This window comes from Haliaeetus albicilla, chromosome 1 (assembly GCF_947461875.1).
Source record: "Haliaeetus albicilla chromosome 1, bHalAlb1.1, whole genome shotgun sequence".
NCBI classification, from domain to species: domain Eukaryota; kingdom Metazoa; phylum Chordata; class Aves; order Accipitriformes; family Accipitridae; genus Haliaeetus; species Haliaeetus albicilla.
The window spans coordinates 14,622,988-14,644,858 of NC_091483.1; the positions used below are offsets into that span (position 1 = coordinate 14,622,988).

The window sequence follows — 21,871 nt, forward strand, 5'->3', positions numbered from 1 at the left end:
GATAAAGCAAAACTTTTTCTGCCTCCCAGGCAGATGAAACATGAAATACTGTTTTGAACAGAGCGGTAAGCAGATATGACTTGCATAAATACACAGGCTTGTTGTGCTTAGTCACCTCCTTCAACCTCACCACACAGTCAAGTCAGAAAGGGGACTCTCATGAAATCTTTAATTTCAGAGCATATGAAAATAGCTGTTTATTTGAAATATTTTTTGTTGAACTGTACAGGCTCAAGAATACTGTATAAAGTCCTACTCTTTCAGTCTTACTGAAGTCAGTGAAAGTTCTGGAGCTGATTTCAGTGGAATCTAATTCAAAATGATGCAGAGGCTTAGAGAAAGAGATCCTAGCACTGCACAGTGATCAACCAGGGTGGACCGTCTGACTTGGTCTCACTGATTGCATGGAAGACTGAAAGAAGCCACTGCAGGATTTGGACAATTGTAAGACCTGACATTAGAGATGGGTAATTGAAAGGAAAAAATTCTTCATGGTATACAAAAAAAAAAAAAAATCTCTGTTATAACAAAACAGAGGAAGAAAAGATCTTGTTTTAAGGCAATGCATGAAGGTGAAGCTAAAGCATTTTAACGGCTCACCTTTAAATTTGCGGATCTAATGGTATTGCTGTACAATCAACTTACAAAAACACATCACCAAGTGACACTAAATTTCCACGTAATACGTTAAAGCATTAACAATGGCAAAAATCAGCTATTGTGTTATCAAAGTATTAACTGTCTGAGATAATAGAAGAAAGGTATTTCTGTGCTAAATTCCAAAACTTGTGTCAGGTAGAGACAGACATACCTAAGTTTCTAAAAGCCTCTATCTATTTACTTTTTCACTATAATAGTTTTCATCAGCTTATTAATTTTTTCCATGGACAAATCATTTAGTGAATTACTTATTTCCTGAGCTTTTAAAAACTAGTTGGTTTTTTTTTTTTTGCATATTCAATAATACAGCAGCTAAGTCAAGTTTGTATTAAGATACCTGATAGTAAGTAACTCACAGACTCAACATGGTCTTTAGAAAAGACAGTCCCATATCAAAAAAAAAAACACATTTGCATTTCCTGCAAGCACATCTTCACTTTGTTTTACCTTGAAAAGAGCATATAGTTCCTCCAGTTCATCGATAGTAAAAGATGTCTCTGTCACAATAGTTCGTACCTTTTGAAACATAACATTAACAGTTAAGGATTTGAAATCCATGTCTCATTGAAAAGCTAATTTAAATTTCAGAAACTGATTGACCTTAATCTTTGCAAAGAACATTATTTCAGTACTTACCACATTGCGCTTTGTAGTATCTTCAAGGGTTTGGATAACTTTCAGCCTTTGTTTGAATCTCATTTGTTCAATTAAATCTGCTTGGATACTTCCAAATTTCTTAGAAGAGAAAAAGAAGTACAGGATAGCCTGTGTATTAAATACTTGGAATACTTAGCTTGCCTTTAATGTATTTGAGAAATTAATTAAATTATGTGATATACCACAAATGGTATATTTTAAAAAAACCTGCTGATAAGGCATTTTTCTAACATGCAACAAAGTTGCGAAGACTTTAGGAATATATCACTAGGTTTTATTTTTCCCAATAACATTTTCATTTATTTTGAGAGGTCTTTATTAAGTTACAAATCTTCACATTTCAAAACATAATCTCAGTAGTTAGAAATTTCTTGCTTGGCAAATCTCTATGAATAGATAATTTCAGAACTACTTCTGCAGGGTTTTATGTCAGCTTATCCTGGAATATCTCTTAGTTGCTACAGAGAGAGAAGATATTTAGACTAACTGGATCTCTGATGGCTGAGACAGTATAGCACTCCTTACATTCATGAGGATCTGAAACCAAGCATCAAGAACACAACTTCCATTAGAAAGAAGATTCTCTGAAGTGCCAAGTCTTATTTTCAGAAGTTTTTTTCACAAGGCACATAACAGTCTCAGGGAGCTCCTGCATATACTATAGAAGCACCCTAGGGGAAAGCCTATTAGAAATAATATTCCATGTTTTCATATGTAGAGGAACGCCTAATCCCCACGATCTATTTTTGTGAACTATAAGTAGAAGTTTTTTGCTATCAAGAAAACGCTTGTAACATACTTAGAAATGCACAGATGACCAGCAGGAACAATAATGCCAGACATCAAGTATGCCACATGTAAAACTAAAAGGGGGTGGCAAGAAATGCTTTCATACAGGATGGTTTTATATTTCCAGTGCAAGTGTACCTACATAAGCAGGTCATAATTTGGTAGCACATTTGTGCGTGATCAATTTAATGCTAAAGTTGTGTTTATCTGTAAAGCTGTGCACTTTTGTCATGTACCTTAGGAGTAAAAAGCAGTTTTGTGTAATTGGAGTATTTTGCAAATAAAGAAGTCTTTTGAAAAAATAGAATCTAGATAAACATCCATGAGCATCAAGCATCACAGAGGTTACAAAACCTTCAAAAGAGAGGTCTTTTGTGGCTCTAGGGCCACATTTATTCTAGTAATCAGGGCTTGTTCTCTGGTCCAGAGGCCAAACGGGATGGTCTGTTCACATCCATACAACTAAAACTCACATGGCCTACAGAAAAGGAAGGCTGCATGCAGTTACCTTCTGGGAATGGTCCGTTGCCCATGTTAACTTCCAAATCATATAAGGAATTGTTGGAAGCATGTCACTTGTTCTAGGTCAAAACTGTATCAAACCTTTCAAACAACATAGACCTTTGAGCGTCAGTTTTAGTTAAAATGGCCAAGATCCAGATACTACTATAGATGTAGCTTAAGTGTTTAAAGCCTATTTTTTCCCAAACTAACACACACACAAATGAAAGGAGTTAGGCACTTAACACCTCTGAATATCTGAGTCTACACTCCATTGACAGCTGGTGAGCTATGCACAGGCTTTTAAAGCTGTAGTGACTATGCATTAATTCAGTCACTTCTATTGTAATTATTATAATTCCAGGCTCTATGGCTTCTGAATTAACTGCAAAATTGAATGAAAAGATAAGAGATTTCTTAGTAAAAAGTATTTTCAGCAAATGAAAAAAATTACTGTCAGGGTAAAATATACTTGTTACGTATTATTCTCTTATTTCAAGAATGTTTCTCTTTTAAAAGTAGAAAGTCAGTTCAATATCATCAGAGAGGGGTGCTAACCAAAAAATTCCTCTGCATCACGTCCGCTTTCACTGTGGACTTCTCATAAATGCATCTGACATGATTACCTAAGAGCTGGACAGGATCAGGGCATGATGGAAAGCAGCTCTTCATGAGACAATCAAAACATCGTGCTTTTGCCAGTGTTACGCCTTCACCAAGTTCTCAGGCTCATCACATTCCCATGACAAATATCACAGGACAGTCTGCAATGGACAAGGTTTTCCCCACCTTGAGGGGGGTGTGTGTATGTTTGAAGGAGGGCAAAGGACTCCAAGAAAAAGCATTTTTCCAGCTGTAGGCCTTCCTATGTTTTCATAAACAATAAAAGTCTAGAAGATTAAGGCTAGATGGTTACCCAACAAGTACCTTTAACAGCTTAAATTCTAAAAATAGCAAAAGTATGCTTGCTTACTTGGTATTTTGCTCTTTGTAGCTGCAACAAAGCTAACTGAGTTCCCAGCCCTGACTGCACACAACTAATTGAAGAACATAACAGTCATTGAGTAACAGATGCCTTGAAGTTTTTTTTAATCTTAATAGTTTACTATTGAAGTGGTGGTTTTTTTTTTTAATAATCAAATCAAGCAACAATGATTCTCCTGAAACTAATTCTCTCTTTGCAACCAGCTCCTGCTTTCCTCACAGTTCTTCACTTCCCATGCTATTTGTTTTGCGTAATTATACTGGAGTATAGCTGGTTATTTATCTAGAAGGAGCTACAAGGTTCCGTGCTGCATAAGCCCCCAAAAGACAGACTGGCTCTGCGTGGAGTCAGCTTATTCATCTAAAAGCAGTTAAGCCAATGCAAGCTGTCTTCGTGATGAGGAAATCAGAAAGATACAAGGGAAACAGAATTTCACATAAACATCCTTCTCCCCATTCTAACATTGTGTGAAGGAGAAGAACTATATGTCTAACTTGATTCAGTTTGCCCTTCGGCATAGAATACACTAAGGACTACTTACTTCCTTGCTAAATAGGTACCATGTTATCAAAGCAAGGAGGTTTTAGGGACATAGGAAGTACCTCAAACAGCTGTCATATTGCTAAGTAGGAACCTACACCTTGAACTAAAAATACTAATTAACCCTGCATGTCAATGGAAGGAAAAAAGGAAATTAAGGAGAATAACTCTTTAAAGTTATTCTTTAATTTTTATAAAAAATTAATACATCAGTGTAATCATCAGGGGTATTTTAACCAATGGCTTATTTTTAAAATTTAAGGACAATGAAACTGGTTTGGAAATTTCAGGGGTTTTGCAGGCTTTGTCCTGTGCTTTACAGATATTAGTTATTACCAGCTCCTTTCACTTGAATTTTTTTTAGCTTTGGTGATAATACAGAAGCTAGTGGCCCATGGCCCATTTCAACACCTGCTGGGAAAAAAAAAAGGTAAAAGAAACAAAGTTCCACTGATAACAGAAAGGTCTTCTGAAATCTTATAGACTTCACTAATATTTCAGTTTGGAAAAGCTTAGATTAGAATTAACCTTTTTCAAATTAAAAATTCAGCCTTTTGTTTGCAAATCACTTTTTGGTTGTGGGCTGCTCTCCTTTGATGCTGCAGGCTTCTATACAAAATAGCTCCAGTTAAAAGTTTTGGTTAAAAGAAAAAGAAAGACTAACCCCTCTCCCGTGTCCCATTTCAGACTTCTGAGGTCTGTATTTCTTTTACATCATTTCAGTTCTGAGCAAAGCCAACTATAGAGCATCAAATTCCTCTGTAAAGCAGAACTAGTGTGGGTTGGCAAGTTACTGTTAAGAAATCCTACCCTACCTCATAGGAAGACCTGATTAGTCTGAAGATATCCACCTCAGGATAAGGCTCTACATCATCACTGAGCAGTGAGTGAAGATGAGGAATGGGTGGAAGAGTGCTGTCCTTATTAGTTACGCTGTCCAAATATCTGGTGGGGGGGGAAAAAAAAAAAAGAAATGAGAAACCCAAGATTCATCTGTACCTCCTCCCTAATAGAATAAGGGTTACATATAGATTATTAAATGTAAAAAAGATCATGCCACTCTCTACTAATGAACTACATGATTTTTGACATCAGTAATTTGACAAATCCTAACACTGCTTTTTCTCAAAGAGAGCTAAGGTAACCCTGGTAATTCATTATCCTTGTCAAGAAATAGCTCAAATATAGCTAGTCACAAATGAGTGATTTATTGAACAAATTTGTTGCTTCTGGCTGCTTAAATATGCTAAGGGAATTATGACACCATGGGAACAAGGATCAGTGTGCTTTAGTCTACATACCCCCCTGTCCTACTACTGCTCAACCTTACTGCAAGGGGCTTTAAGGGCTTGTTCCTCCCACCAGTGCAGCTGCTGTAGATCATTTGTCTTCTACTCAGCAGTTGCAGAACACTTAAATCCTCAGCAAGCACCGGGGCTTACTTCAGAGAAAACACAACCACAGTCGTCTTTAATCCCAAAGAAATTAAAACCAGACTTCAGTAAGGTTATACTAATGAAACTTATTAGGAAAAAAAAAATCCAAAGTTTCAGTGGCATCTTGGACACTAAACACTACTACCAAACATGAAGAAATCAGAGGTTACACTCAGCAGTATTAGTTTGTATTAAATTACTCAATCCCGTCTATTTATCAGCTTCCTGTTTCACTGAAATCTATTCATTCAAGAGCCTACCTAATTCTTCTGAGTTCTGTTTAGTCCATTCCCAAAACAATTTCCCTTGAGATCAAGGCTTTTTCTTAGCAGCATTTAAAAGGCAGCAGGCAAAAGATGGAGTGACAAAACCCATGTAATCAACTAAAATAATCAACCAAAATAAGTTTCTATAACCAGGTTTGGGAAGTTTATTTGAATGTCTTGAAAGAAGAATTTATATCTTGTTGGTCACTTAACATTATTTTAAGATAATATAAAGAGTACCATATGTGGGTGAAAGGGGACTATAAGCAAGTAAAAAATTTACATCTATTGTATTGGTTTAAATTTAGTATTTCACCATAGAAGAAGAACACAAATCAGAAAAGCAAACAAAAAGAAAAATAAAATGAAGAGGCTTTATTTTTTGTAATAAATACCTTCCCAAGACTGTCATGGCTTCTCCATCATCTTTACAGTTAAGCAGCTTGTCTACATTAGCATCGAGGACAGCGAGCGCTAATTGAAATATCACCTTTATTCCTTCACAGAAGAAACAATCCACAACCACCACTGCACTTTCAAATGGCATTACACTGAGGAAAAGAGTGAGGAACCAGGACAGGGAAATGGTGGATATTACACCCAAGTCCTGCATGCAGTCATAAAGCTGTGGAACATAGTCACGAGCCAACTCTTCAAAGACACCCTGATCCACCAGTGCTCCTGTTGAAAATAAATAAGGTTGGATATCCATTAATTTGGGAGCAACTGACCACATCACCATTTAGGGGAGAAAAAAAAAAAAAAAAAGAAAAATTATATATATATAAATACAAAAGAATATTCTACATGATGCTCACACACATTTTCTCACTTCCAGATAAATAACAGATTCTATTCCACTACTGAGCTGTACAGACAAATTGAACTGTAATAAGTGGGGTGTTTTTTGTTTTAATTATACACTCTATAGAGCTAACAAAGGGTCAATTTCGTCTAGCATCTACAGGAGTTATATGATGGCTTAGTACTTACCATTACTAATTAGAATAAGATTTCTTCTCAGCATCACCTGTTGGAGGAAGCCAGGGTGACTGTGTGTGAGGGTTCAGGAGAACCCTGTATTATACATATCTATGCCATAACATCAGTGTCTTAAGCAGGCCAGGAAGAATCATTTCTAAGGCTGAATGAGTATCTCAAGCATTTGTGAGCTACAGTAAAGACAGTTTCCATGGTAAACTGAAAAGCCATTCACTTCCACATACACAAGGAAACTGTCATCTGACAACAATAGCTTTCAGATACTTGTCCCCTTTCAAATCAGAGGTAAACGGGCACAAAGACTTCTGCTGCAAATTGCGAAAGCTCCTGTTTCCACATTACCTTAATTAGATAACTGGATCATCTAAAATTCAAATTTTAGCATCCCATCTCTTTTTTATTACTTTGTTTAAGCTCACTTTTGAATGCTATCTAATCCTAAGTGAAAAACTATTAACTATCACAGTATCTGTTTAGGGAATTGCTTCTATGCTCCTGAGCAAGCTGTCCTGCCTCTAGCATTCACAGTTCTATCTATGCCACACATATATCTACGCAGGTGCTTATTTCAATACAAATAATACCAACTAATTTGGTTAATTTTTGTATTGTCATTTTAGAAAATTTCCCCATAACATACCAACAACTCTTGTATTGTAGTAGTCAGGTAGCATACGTTCACACAGAGCCACCAGCAGCCAGAAAGCTTCCTCTTCTTTTGCGTAAAGGAGGAGTACTGAAGTGACAATATTCATAGCCTAAAAGAAAGAGCAATACAAATTGCTAGACCCATTTATTCAATATCCAGCACAGTAACGGGGCAGATAAGTGGTTACTATGGTTAGGAAATCAGCTACATCTCCCCCTGCAGACTCCAAACTGTTCAAGAATTTTCCTATAAAAAGAGCAGGCAGTGTTTTTCCAGTGCTCAAAGGAAGGCTTAAGATAACCTCAAACCACAAAAAAATTGTTAGGGGTTTTTTTTTGGGGGGTGGGGTTGGTTTTTAAGAAAAAGTAAATCAAGATTTCTTTTCATAATCAAGGGCCTACTCAGGTCTGCAAGCATCCAGGTACACTGCTACTGATATTCTGCCAACAGGTGCTCTTGGAGAATCTGGGTGTGATACAGACAAAATGCCTCCCACAGGACTAATGATGGCTGCTGCTGTACCAATCCTTGCAGGCTTCCTGCTCCTAGGAAAAGGTCAAGACACAGCACCTGTGAGCTGAGGCAAATGCCTGTAATAGTGTTAGTCATGAACAACCAGAGCATAGTGAAACAAAAGTCTCTTGCTGTTGCTCACCCTCCATGTTTGACTGTGTACACAACAGTTTTTTATGGCCTGTTTCACTCCATTTCAAATGTCACAGTATCGTACAATGACCTCTGAACTGTTTGCTTACAGCCTTTGACTAGACCTTTGTTCACCTGAAGAAATGAAGTATTTTGGTAATGTTTTCTTCTCAGTTTGCCTCCTAAGGAATAAGCTGCTCATTTCAGATTCTGTAACATTTTAAGAGTCCAGCTTGACCATTACCTGTTTGAAACAGCAACTAAGGTTTCAGGTGAAACTCAGAACAACATTACAACTCTGTTAAAGCCTATGCTATTCCTTTTTATCTTGTGTACCATGTATGAAATACTTCAGTGCCTGAATTCTCACCGTAACTGTGAATTGGCATTCTGAATGCCATGGACCAAGTCCCAAGGCTATTAACAGTTACCGTGACAGCTTTAGGAACCAGAATCACAGTGTCTTTCTACTGTTCCTCTGTTAAACAACCTTTACAAAAAGTTACTGTAGCAATTACTTAGTATTTTATTTGTTATTAAATAATATATGATGGTATCTGTTAGAATTTCTTGCACTTTCACTTACTCGTGTTTTATCTAGGAGTCTTAACAGTCAGACTTTAATCAGGCTTCTTAATACTCATGAATTCAAGTTTCCTTTTTGCAAAAATAGGTAGGAAGGCAAAAAAAGGGCCCAGGTGATAAATCAAAAGTTACATAGCAAGAAAGAATGATTTGGGACCAGAAACTAAAGTGACCTGAATCACAGGCATAAGAACTCCAAAACCATGCACTTGTCAGCATTAACTCTACCAATACGTGGTTGTGATGCACAATGATAAGATATCTTCCAGGGTGCTTTATTTTGGGGGGGGAGGAGGGGGTGTGTGTTGTGGTTTTTTGTTTGTTTGTTTGTTTTTTTTTAGTTTTGTTTTGAATGATTGAAAGGCATATTTGAAAAAAGTAAAGGAAGTTCTGGAGGGTTATTACAACTAATATATTGAAAAAGTAGGTAAAAATTTAAGGCTGAACTATTAAAGGTTTGGGTTTTTTTTTCCCCTGCTTAAAAGAAAAGAAGCTTTCTTCAGGGTCCATTTGTCATTTTCTGTAGATGCACTTCAGGATAGCTCTGTTATCCTCTATCCAGAAAATATGCTTACAGAAAACTATGCACATCTCTCAGCATGCACTGCTAATACTTCTGTTAGAGTAGGTCCTTGTGTCAAATCCCTCTGACCTCAGCATTACTGTAATTCTGCAGCATTGAGACTTTACCTTACAGCATTATACGCGTATCAGTGTGCTTTACACAGCCAAATACTCATGTACATGATGGAAGAAAAAGAAGTATAAGGAAGGAACTGGAATTCCAGAAATTGAAGGAATGCCAAGGTATTTCAATTACCTGACAGTATCCTATGTTTGGATTTCTAAAAGCATAAGCTGTCAAGACTCTCCTTAGAGCAGCAATACCCATCTCATTCTGGAACGCAGGGTGTTCTGGAAGGGAGCGGTGCAGATCCCTCTCTATCTCTTCTGTAGCAAGATTATACTTCCCCATCGATTTCTCCACTAGGTCCTCATAATAGCCAGGATGAGTGGCCATTTCATTAATGGCTCCTGGGAGTGGGAGAACAGTATTAAAATCAGAAGCAAAAAGCAAGGGTTAGCAGATACAGTATCCCAACATGATGATCTTCTGCTACCCTTTCATCTTGAATGTCACCAACAAGCACTTTGAAAGCAAATATGAAATGTTATTTTTGTAAAGGTGATTTAAAAAAAAAAAGTGCTTAGGCAATTGAGGTATCACCCCTTCTTGTCTTCTCCTCTCGAGGCATTTTATAATGAGATTAAAAAAACAAGGAAGAAGATAAAGCCTTTCTCTCAGCCAGAAAGAAACAGGAGGCATGAAGAACAAACCAGCTGTGCAGTCACATGGTATCATGAGCTCTCTCTGCAGCTGGCTGTGGGTTTGATTATCCTAATAACTCAAAACATGCCTCTGAGAAAGCTACTTGCCCTGAGGAGGGAGCAGATTAATGCCTGGTTGCAGAAAGTATGATATCACAGCCAAAAGCAAGAGACAGGAACTGCTGAGCTCTATCCCTGCTTCTGAAAATGACTTTCTCATCTTAGGTAGGGCACTTAGCCTGCCTTAGGGATACTATTGCATGCTCACAGAGTTGCTATGAGATTTCACTGCTGACTTTAAAACTTCCCTGGAAATAAAAGCTTAGCAGCAAAGGAAATCAAGTATCAATAACACAAAGTAATGCACATGGAAAATAATAATTATACATACACCATCAAAATTGGTCCAAACTAGCTGTTAATCAGACACAGATCTGTGCATTCCTGTGTATATTTTCTGAAAACATTTTTTTAATGCCCAGCAGCAAAGAGAAGATGTGCAAGATTAAGCATTATTAGGGAAGAAATAGAAAACAAAACAGAAAGCATCATTAGGTCATCATATAAAGTCCCTGATGTGCTCATATCCTAAATGGTGTGGGTAGCTGTGGTAACTATCTGAGGGAAGGGCAGAGCTAGAGAAGGCATACAGTAAAGTGAAAGGTTACGAAGAAAGCCTGAGGTATGGAGTGATTTCCATGTAACTAACAATAAAATGAATAAAATTCTTCAACTTTGAAAAAAAGCCTAAGGGGACACAGATCTAGAGAATCCTTGATGGCACAGAAGGATAGAAATATTTTCTCACTATTTTTCACATACTGGGCGCACCTAATAAAATGATAAAAGTAACTTTTTTTAAATTATTATTTTAAAAAACAAACAAACAAAAAGATAGTGGTTTCATGCAACATGCTTAAACTTTGGAATTCCTTGCAACAACTTGCTGTGAAGGCCAAAAGCTTAACTGGATTCAGAAATTATTAAACAGATGGGAAGTAGGCCTGCTGGTGGTTGTTGAACACCTAGAAGTACCTAGACCGCTGGCTTCTAGTAACAAAGTGTGCCTTCTGCTTTTTTATATTCTTCCCTAATTATTTGAGCCTCTTTGAGAAAGGGTATTTACTGGTCTAAACAGAACTCTTATCTAAACCAGTCTGGCACCTGCTAACAATCACAGCCTTACTTGCTCCAAATATTTGTAGATGCTTATTATCTGCACCTTTAAACATCTTTGAAATCCTTTTTTCCCTCATGCTTTTGCTTATATCCCACAGTCATGTTCAAATGAATACCTACCTGAAAATAGTAGCCAAAGTTCCCCTCTCTTGCTTTCTGGAATGCCCTTTAGCACAAGGTCTCTGGTTTTCTCTGTACGATACATACAGACTCCTTGGCCGTATTCAGCAAAGTGAATCTTCCAGGCCTGTTCCTTCAAAAACTCTTTAGCCTAAAAGCAAAGAAAGGCAGACATAAAGATGCAGCTTCTCTTTCTAAAACTCTGCCCCACTGAAATGCTAAGTGCTAAAAAGCCTGCAATGTCCTAACTTTCCAAGTGAGCAAGAAATTACTTGGCTACAGTCCAATTCTCTTCTTAATGGGCTGTCTCCTCCCATTTCTTAATTTCTATCCCAGTAGACCTTGCCATTAAAAGAATATTGTGGAAGCAGTTGTACTTAAGAGCAGTTGATTTACATCCAACTTTGTTTTTTTTTTTTACATACTGAAGTTGTCTGTATCAGTAAAATGACACATGTTCAAGGCTTTATTTCTGTGAAAAACACTGCCTCTTAACTGCCTGTGGCAGAATGAAACTCTTCTGGCTCAGAAACGTGGATTTTAAAGAAAACAATTTAACAACTTCTTCAGTCAGGTACAGCACTCTGAGGTGTATTTTACCAGTTTGGGGTTGAACTCCTCAGGTGACCTCCGCCGAAACATTGTCATTAAAGCTTGAGTTGCTGTTGGAATGCCATTGTCATTGAGATTGAACTGTCGCTCTCCTTCTGATTCAGAACTGCGGCTTTTATGAGGGCTGGCAGAAATTAAACTACTTGATCTTGTAAACACCTGTAGAAAGCAGTCACAAGCAATACAGACATGGGGCTGAGCCAGAGTCTGGACTTTTTACTTCATTTTACTTCAAGATTTATATATGCTAACAGCTAACAAAACCCGAGCAAATTAAATCACCCAGGTACATTCACAGGCTGAGCATACGACAGCAGAAATTAAACCAGTATAGAATAATAAACTTGTTTCCAGTTTCTCAGTAGCCCGCCTCCACCCCCTCACCCCCCCGAACAAATAAGTAGTCAAATCCTATAATTAGAATTACTAAAGTAGCATTAACTTTAAGTAGCCCTGAGCAATTAAACCAGCTCCCTTTGTCTCCTGTCAACATCTTAGGACTGTTGACTCCCCAGGTGGCTGCTTGACCATCCAGAATGTAGGATTTATATATAACATATTTATATGTGTGTGTACACAAACATTTATATCTGTATATATCTATATGTTTATACAGACATATACAAACCAAATTATTTTGTTCCTCTCACTTAAAAAAAGTTCTGTGGAAAATTCGACAGATTGTGATTTGGAAGAAAAATATTTTGAAGAAAAAGGATTTTCTGACTTTTCAAACAGCTTTGAAAATTTATCACAGTAAGATCTCCCATAACAGTTCACACCAAATGCCTGAAATTGAAATTACTAGTCATGCATGTCTACATATGTAGTCTTATTACTAAATGTAAGAATAATGCTTGCCATTATTAATTTGTGTTTGTAATTCAGTAGGTAGAATACGTAGATCCACTAGGGCAAAAGGCAAGATAAAATTTCAGCATTATACATATATGCACAGGTGCTCTGGTATACAACTACAACACCACACTAATTATACCTCACCGTCAACAAAGCAAGCAAAAAACCTGACTTTTAAGATTTACATGGCAAACAGGGTAGGGCTACTCAGCGCAATACTAAGGTATGACTTAGTACAGACTTGGAATGCAAGATCTACCTACATAAAACCAAAATGATACACCACAAAAGCCTTTTCTGCTTTGAGATCTGAACTGCTAAACTTTGCTGGGTTTAAACAGATCTGATGAGGTTGTGATATGAAGCACCTAAATTTCATACATAAAACCTAGGACTTCAGCAGAAGCCTTGACATTCAAAGTGCCTGAGAAAAGTTTATCTGATCATATCTTTTAAGAACCATTTACTTTGCATAGATAAATAGGGAAGTGGTTCAGAATAGGGCCATCTGATGTCCAGAACAGGGTTTGGCGTTTTTTTGTTAGCTCAAATGTTCCAAAGTTTGCTAGCAGTGCACATGCAAACTTGCTCAGCTCAGACATCATTTTCTGAAGAATCAAAGGATGCGATTTAGCAGCTGAAGTCTTGAATAAAGAGTTTCATATCAACTGATAATTTCTTCAAATTATTAAAATTCCACAATTACATTTTGACTTGGACAAGTTAATAGATATTAAATAGTTTTATTCAATTAACCAGTTAGTTAACTATGACACTTTCCAATAAGATACACTGTAATTTCAGAATGTGGCAGCAGGAGTTAAGAGTAGCTCTTCCACAGCAATGGTGATTTCTCTTACCTCTAACGTGAAAAAAAATAGATATCCTAATTGTAACATTTTATCTGTTCAGCTTAAGAAAGCTAAAGGCATTAACACAAAAGAAGTAACATTTCTGCGTACAAAGGTTTCGCTTTACAAAAACTTAAAGGTTTTTCCTGGCTTCTCTCTCCCTACACCAGTTAAAATCCCCTTCTTCCTGTAAATGATTCATGTTCCTCCACATACCTCATCATCTGAGTTGATATAGTTTCCAGAAATATTCTTTTCCAAGTATATTTTTGAAGAGGTTTGTTGCAGAAAGTCTGAGATCCTCTGTACAAGAAAGTCTCTGTCTTTCAAGTTGGCAAAGAGGAATGTCATTCTGTTTTTTGTGCTGATTGATAACGGGCTGGGCAACACACTGGAGCTGTCTGCCTTTTCCACTATTGTCACCTAGGGAGAAATAGTAGCTACTGCTCAAGATCTTAAATTAATCAAGTTGCTTGGTCTAAGAAACCATCTTCATACAATAAATGCACACCCCTTCCCCCCTTATATCAAATCATTATGGACATTCCTCTGCAGGAAAACAGGATTTGGATACAAGGACTTAGAAGCCTGAAAGATGAAGACTGCCATCCCTCAAACAACTGGCTTTAGAACATTCTCCAGCAAAACTCCTTTACACTGCTTAGTTTATTTTCCTCAGGCTTTATTTTAAAAGAATCAGTAAACCAAAATTTCTTCTGTGGGATGCAGATCTATTGGCTTTTTTGTAAGACCTTCGAATCCCTCTCCTGCTCCCCAACACCAGTACAGGCTGAATCAACAGAGACTTTTGCTCACTGTTTACTGCCAATATATGTGAATAAGCCATTTTTGGGATAACACTCCTGTTCTACTATATTATAGTTGCATACTGTGGCAACAACTGCTATTGCAACTGTATTTCCATGGTACACAGAAACCTGCAAAGGGAAACTAACTCCATGTCCTTCCTTACAAAGGAAAACATCTAACCCTGTGAGGTAGAGTTTCTGTTTGGCCTTCAATCATTAGTGAAATGGTCACTAATCTAACTGAAGTCCAACCTGTAAACAGTACTCACACCACAATCTACTGAGTACAGGGCACTAGTACAAAAGTGCTTATTCCTTCAGCTATTTCTTTATCTTAAAGCTTTAGGGCTGCTTTGAATTTTATGCTGCTGCAGCTGTGGTTACCAAAAGCAGTTGCTGAAACTGCATCCAGGAAAAGAGGTGCTGTTAAATGCAGACTTTGTTCTCTTCCTCCACCACTTTACCTGGAGGACTGTTGTTCCCTTGGAGCTCCAGACAAACAGTGCAACCATAATCGAATGTCTTTTCTCAAATAACCAAAGTCATTGCAACACACTGTGGAGAAGCTGTACTTCAAAGTTTCCAAACAAATAACATTTGTATTTACTCTTAATGATTTGTGGGGGAAAACAGTGCCTTGAAATATTCTATGGTTCTTCAGTCAAGCCAAACAGTCCTTGGTTACATCAGCTTTGCTACTATTTCAATGACTTACTTCACACATTTTTCCATTAACCCACAAATCAAGTCAATCATAAAAACCTCCCCAACGTAATTTTTCTTATTGCATCAAACTTAAGTTCTTTTTTACTGAACATCTGCTTTAAGCAGCCAGCTTTAAAAAGGGAAGCACACCAATTTGTAAAATGCTGACATATTTTCCATATACAGGAATAAATGTTTGCAAGTCTGTGTGAAGAGACAATTCAAATCCTTACGATTATGAATCTTTTTACATCTGACAAAAGCAAATCTTATCTGACACATTCTTTAATAGAAGTTCCACTCATCAATCTAGGAAGTTTTATGGTCCATCCCTCCCTATAAGGCACAAAAAATGTACCATAGGGCTGTAAATCACAATATAAATTATGGGAGAGGAAGGATTCATGAGGGTTGTAAAAACTGACAGAGAAAACTCCCTGTGGATTTTAGTAGTTGGAACTTTGAACTAAGATACAGTCATTAAATATTACTTAGAACACATCAGAATAATATGCTCACAAGAGATTAAACGGATGAAAAGAGTTTTTTCTCCAATAATGAAAAAAAATCTAAGCTAGGATGTAATTTCCAATAGGATATTGCTTTATAATTTACCCTATAAATTTACAAATACAAATATTTACCTCTCGAAGAGGGATAATAAGGCTGCACAAGTTCTCTTCTTTACTAGTAAAGCAAATGTAGTTTGTAGAAACAAACATCTGACCCAAAATATGCATTTTGTTGAATGGAGTCCAGAGAGTACAGTCTGTATGTCCATCTAACTTCTCATCCTTGGGAAGACGGAACAATGCACGGTATCTCTCACTCTTTGCTCTGGCATCAAGATCCCTAAAAAAACCCCAGAGAAATCTTTTCTTGTTTTAAGAAATAATGTACTTTATACAAATCATTGCAAGTTACCCGTACCTCAGTTAAACACTAAGTGTACAGCAAAACAGTGGAAATAGTTTGAAAGACAAACTAAGTAATATAATGCATATCAGATATCACTAAGTAATGAGAAACATAAACAAGCACTGGTTACAATTCTGTATGGTTCACTAACATGATCAACATACAAAATAATGAAAAAATTAACAAGAAACTATCAAATCGCAGTATGATATCTATAAAAGTAGAAATATTTTCCAGATAATCTTTCATCCCTTGGAATTTTATGTCATTTTTTGTATCTCTGTTACCTTAAATGAGTTCTAGATAGAATTCATCACCTAGAGTCACTTTTCAATTCCCGTTATAGGACCAAGTATGAATGTTAGGCACATTTCTTAATAACACTTCAATCACTATATTACCTTCCCCGGTAACATAAAAGGGCCTTACAACAGATACCTAATGCAGCCAGTGTTGAGAGGTATGTTAAAGAGCTTCTGAACAAATGAGAATTTGGCTCAAATGTTTCTTTTATTTTTGCAACAAGTTCATATTCAAATGTTTTCCCTTTCCTATTTCAGCAGGAGACCAAGTAATTATATTTAAATAATTATTCACATTTTGCCACTGCTGGAATCAATCATTCCTTCTGGAGTAACAGTACATAGCAGCAACATTAGAAAACTTTCAGAAAATATGCTGGAATTAAAAGGATTGAGAAGAAACAAATGACTAAGAGCCAGTGCTACCTACCGTTTTAGTGCAGATACTTTTTTGGGGGATTTCTTTTTCAGTTTGGGTAATGACCTGTCTTGTTCAAATCCTTCATTGTCCAAAAGCTGTCGCATAGCTATATTGGCAAGCTGTTCCATTAGTTTAAATGTCTCACTGATATTAAGGAATACTGAGAAGAAATGTTCACTTGACCTTGTGCTCACTTTGATCATATCAGGAAAGAGCAGTGTAGCATTCTTCTCAAGTTGAGTGATATCAACCCAGCGGATAACTAACTTTGCTGAACAGAGGCAAACAAAAAAAGATTCAGTACAAAAATTAGCATATTCAAAAGAATTTATCTTCCTCTTCCTACAAAATGTATTCAGCTGAAATTTTCTTGGATTTTGAAAAGTTGGGAGGGCAGCATAAATAGACCCGGCTTGTACAAACAAACAATGATCACCTGACAAACAGCAGATAAAAGAGTTTAAATATAATTTACTTCTGTACAGAACACCACACAAAAGCATTATAAAGCTAGGTGGGCTAACATAATTTATGATTGCCACAGCACTTGCTCAGACTCTCATGTCCTCTTTTCCTATGGAAGTAAAGAAATATAGTCTAAACACATCAGACAGGCTTGCATTATTTTTATACATTAAAAAGTTTCAAATACTACAGTAATGACAGATCCTTGGTTTTTCTTCCAACACCACTACAGGTTAGGATATCGTTCTTAAAACGGGGACTAAATCTACATTTAATTTTGTCAAAAAAAAAAAAAAATCTAGTCTTTCACTAGGGTATGTCTACACAGCTAAATAGAAAGACCTATGACTGATCCATTGCCCATAACCAAGGACTGCAGACTCGCTCACCTCCACACTGCATAGAGTCTCTAAATCTCTCTAAAGCAGACTGGTTGCATCCACACTACATAGTTCTTGATCCTAGGTCTCCTCTGAGCCCTTTGTGATGGTCTGGTGTTGTACAAGAGTAAATGTGGCATTTGAGGTTGCAAAGTCTGCCAGCATAGTACCGGAGGATTGTATAAGAACAGAAGGAGCAAAAACTGGTGTGATCTAAAACTATTCCCTCTTGGGCAGAGTCCCCAAAGTGAACCATGCCTCTAAACAATGCCAAGGTATTATTTTACAGAGAACTACTTTGAGAAATACAAAACAAACAAGGGAAGAAGCACACAGTTAAGCCGCGTGACAATTGGGGAATTGCTCACTGCTCCTCTTTTCCTCGGCAGTGTCTTTGCACCCCCAGTGGTTCAGCAGGTGAACAGTAACAAACTACAGAAGATTTCCTAACAATTCCTAGATGCACAGACCATAGTTCCACTGTAAAACATACCTTCCCTGCCCATGAGGAAAGAGTAAAAGCAAAGGTGATTAATGCTGAGATACACCCAGCCCTGACGGGGAACCTTCCCCTTCCAGTAACTGCAGGAGTAGTAGTTCACTAATTTCTCTTCTTCCGGCATCCCAAAAAGTTTGTGAAATTTAACTATGGCTTCCTTAAATTTTTCTGTATCGTCATCCTCCTTGATGCCATTGATTTTGTTGTACTCGGCGATGATGCCCTAGTAGTGAGTGAAAGAAGTACATAGCATGTTAGTTACCATGGGGTATCAGATATCCTTATTACCATTGCTGTTTGGGCCAGAGGCCACAACAGTTAACTGCAATGTCAGGAAACTTTTTTGGTTATCTTTTATTCTTCTGCTCATTCTTCTGCTTATCTCTTATTCTCTTCTCATTCTTTTGCTTATATAGTTATTTACTTTATTCAAGGCTATCTTTCTGATGATCTTGCTCCTTACCATGCCTACATCAAAAGCAACCAAACACCAACCACTTACCAGTACCCTGTTTTAAATTAACCAGCCTATCTCAAATACTCCTAACAACTCTGTAAAGCACCTGTGATTTGTACTACTTCCCCCTTCCACATAAATATGCTCTCTGAGGAGACAGGGATAGGATTTCACCAGAAAATTTTCATCTAAAAGGAAGGAAAAAAGTAAAAGGAAAAATGGATCTGTTACTCATTAGGGAAAATATCAAATGACTTATGACTCTTCAGTGGCCCTTGAGCAAAAGAAAAGAGCAAGAGGAAAAAAAAAAAAAAAAGAAAAATCTCGTATTCGATTAACTGGCAGGATGGAAAAATCATTCACACTTTCAGGTGCAGAAGACCTTCACCAAATTTGAAGTGGCAGCACTCTGATGAAAAGCTGCTTTTTGATACCTCAAAGACTACAGTTACTTCTGCTCTATACTGAAGTTCTACTGTATTCACTTATTTTCCCAGTCTTTTTAATAAATCTTCTCTATTGCCTTCTATATTAAAGTTATAAAAAGGAAAGTGACTTCTTGCCTTCAAATTGCTCCATATTTACATGGAAAGTGGAATATAAGACAGTGAACCATCATTCACATTTAATATTTGTCCAACTCTAAAAAGTAACAATTTCCTCAAAGGATTATATTTCATAAGACAGATGTCTTCTCGCATAAGGTGTTTCCATGATCATCTATAGCCCTCATACCTGATTCACTAGTAAAACACAAACAACTAGGGGATTCTTGAGACGGCTGACTTACTACATGAAAAGTTAAAAGAGTAATGAGACAAAGCTAATGCTTAGAATACACACAAAGTACAGTAATTTTGCTTACAATCAATCATTTACCACAATATTTATTTTTAGATGATTCTTAGAGTGGATAAAGTACTTTTTACCAGTATAGCTACTATCTCTCCTACAAGGAGAAAAAGAAGTTCTGGTAAAACTGACAAAAACAAAAACAAAAAACAAACAAATAAAAAAAATAATCAATCAACCAGCAACCCCTAACACCTATATGAAGTGTAAATGCCAACACTACAGGATTTAACTACAGAAGAGGGTAAGGAGACATTATACAATGAGTGCATGAAAAAAAATTAAAGCTTTGCACTGGAAAAGCAGTTACATAGAAAACTGTCAAAGTTTAAAACAGAAGCAACAGTGCAATTAATTTTAGAACACATAATGTTTGAGGCCCTGCCTATATATTTTTATATATGTATTTTTAATCACACTGCTGTAGTTATGTGCGCTAATCCCAGTTTCCCTAATTTTTACACACATGTTGCTACTTAGAATCTGTTTTTCCTTCAAAAAGGCGTAGCAGCCTGGGGACTACCAGGTCAAATTTGTTTGGAATTCATGTCAGTTCTTCTTCCACAGTCACATTCACCATTAAAAACAATTATAATAATACATTTAACTACCTGTATTTTTCCTCTGACAAATGTATTTATGTCATTCTCATTTTCAAAGATTGAAAGAGTTTGCAACAAATTCTGTTCAAGCCATTCCCAGTGTTCAGTGATTTCCTTCCTTGAGCAACCTGTATATAAAACAAACCCCAAGAAGTCACAAAATAAATAATTCACCAACGTTGTAATCATAAACAAAAGACTCTAATAAAACTCGCCAGTAACTGGAGATGCAATATTTCACCAGATGCTGTGTCCCTGGAAATGCCAAAATTTTCTCCCATGGTCTTGAATTTTGTAATATATAGATAGCAATCTTCAAGATTATTCTGTGAGAAGCACAAGCTACTTATGTCCATATCATGAGGAAAAAACCCCTACATTTAGAATTCTTACCACAATAACAACATCGAGCTGCCCAATGTCACATTAAAGAGTTAGCAAAGGTATTACCTGCACCTGTCAGGAACTGACAAAACCCCCCAAGTTGTATATTCTATCATTGATTCCTAATTTTTCACCATTATATACATCTATAAATTATGAAACAATGATAAGATTTCAAGAGTAAAAGCCAAAAAGGATAATTTTCCTGAAAAGTCTATTACAATGTCTCTTCCTCAAAAGAACAGTGCTGAAAGACCACTAAGAAAGCTGTGTCTTTTTAGGAAAAAGGGTTGTCAGAGGTGGTTTACTTTCAATGATGAAAGAATAAACTAAACATTGATGACCCTAGTTTGCTTAGGAGACCAAAAGGAGCCAAGTGAGATATCTTTGATATTGAGGAATGAGCATACTTATAGCCTGTAAAGTAGTACAGAACATGGGTGAAAAAGCTTCTTGTATGAACTAGAGTTTATATATGTAAATTTTTGCTTCTATTTTACTTGAGATGGATTGTACTAAGTATAACTTCTATTTTGACACCGTTCTCAGTATCCTGCAGAATAAAGTTGTTGGTGCTTTTCAGGATCTCTCTGTGCCCACCCTGAAGGAAGAATAAATTCAAGCACTCACAAAAAAATTGTTCCCCCAAAAAAGGATGTTGAGAGAATTATGTCAAAACCAGGACTTTTAAGTAGTTTCAGAAAACAAACATTACATATTCACATAGCAAGATCTGTACCTGAAGCTTGATTAATAGTATCTCAATCCAGGTAGGAAATAGCATCAATACTATATCATCTTTTTGTTCAAATCACAGATTTGGTTCATTTTACTCAGAACTAGCACGTAAATGTACCTACCTGCTAACTAATGCCTACAGAACCCAACAAAGTGAAGGGGCTCATGTGAAGCAACCATTAAAAAGAGGTTAAGTTATATCAAGCTGTTGCTAATAACTTCTTCAGCTTCACTACAGGCACAAATTGTCACATGTCTCTGCATAAGTGTTTACAAGGTTTGTAGAAGAACCCAATACAACCATCTTGAATACGTACCAAAAAATCGTTTTCCTTGTTGTTCAGCAACAAAGGATGGGTAAAAATATTATTTCTGCAGTATACAGTCACAGCTTTACACAACTCCAATGAAAGCAACAGAATGCAACATTCTGTGCAACTTCCAGGGGAATTTCACAATTCTAGTTGTAGTAGGGATACATAAATCATGTTGCAGAACAGCCTGCATAAGTAACCAACATTTCAGAAACACAAGTGATTGCCACTGCTGCTTCTCCTTAAAACTACTGGATGCAACCAGACCCTTCTGGAACTCAGGAGGTGGTCTGAAGACTAATTTATTTCTTCTTGGCTCTTACACTGCTGTAAAAAGCAGTGATGAAATACATAAGCTATG

The 21,871-nt window shown here is 36.7% G+C and overlaps 1 protein-coding gene across 1 annotated transcript in view; it reads right to left on the reverse strand.

Moving 5' to 3' along the window:
• Positions 1 to 21,871, reverse strand: part of TBC1D9 (TBC1 domain family member 9) — a 54,717-nt gene that overhangs the window by 11,562 nt on the left and 21,284 nt on the right. The window contains exons 3-15 of the mRNA XM_069779625.1: positions 20,084 to 20,202; positions 18,158 to 18,386; positions 16,829 to 17,090; positions 15,823 to 16,030; positions 13,881 to 14,087; positions 11,944 to 12,114; positions 11,344 to 11,494; positions 9,536 to 9,750; positions 7,477 to 7,594; positions 6,230 to 6,515; positions 4,948 to 5,077; positions 1,297 to 1,395; positions 1,108 to 1,176 (exon numbers count right to left, since the gene is read on the reverse strand). Coding sequence (XP_069635726.1) covers positions 1,108 to 1,176; positions 1,297 to 1,395; positions 4,948 to 5,077; positions 6,230 to 6,515; positions 7,477 to 7,594; positions 9,536 to 9,750; positions 11,344 to 11,494; positions 11,944 to 12,114; positions 13,881 to 14,087; positions 15,823 to 16,030; positions 16,829 to 17,090; positions 18,158 to 18,386; positions 20,084 to 20,202 — 2,264 coding nt within the window. The remainder of the gene's footprint in view (positions 1 to 1,107; positions 1,177 to 1,296; positions 1,396 to 4,947; positions 5,078 to 6,229; positions 6,516 to 7,476; positions 7,595 to 9,535; positions 9,751 to 11,343; positions 11,495 to 11,943; positions 12,115 to 13,880; positions 14,088 to 15,822; positions 16,031 to 16,828; positions 17,091 to 18,157; positions 18,387 to 20,083; positions 20,203 to 21,871) is intronic.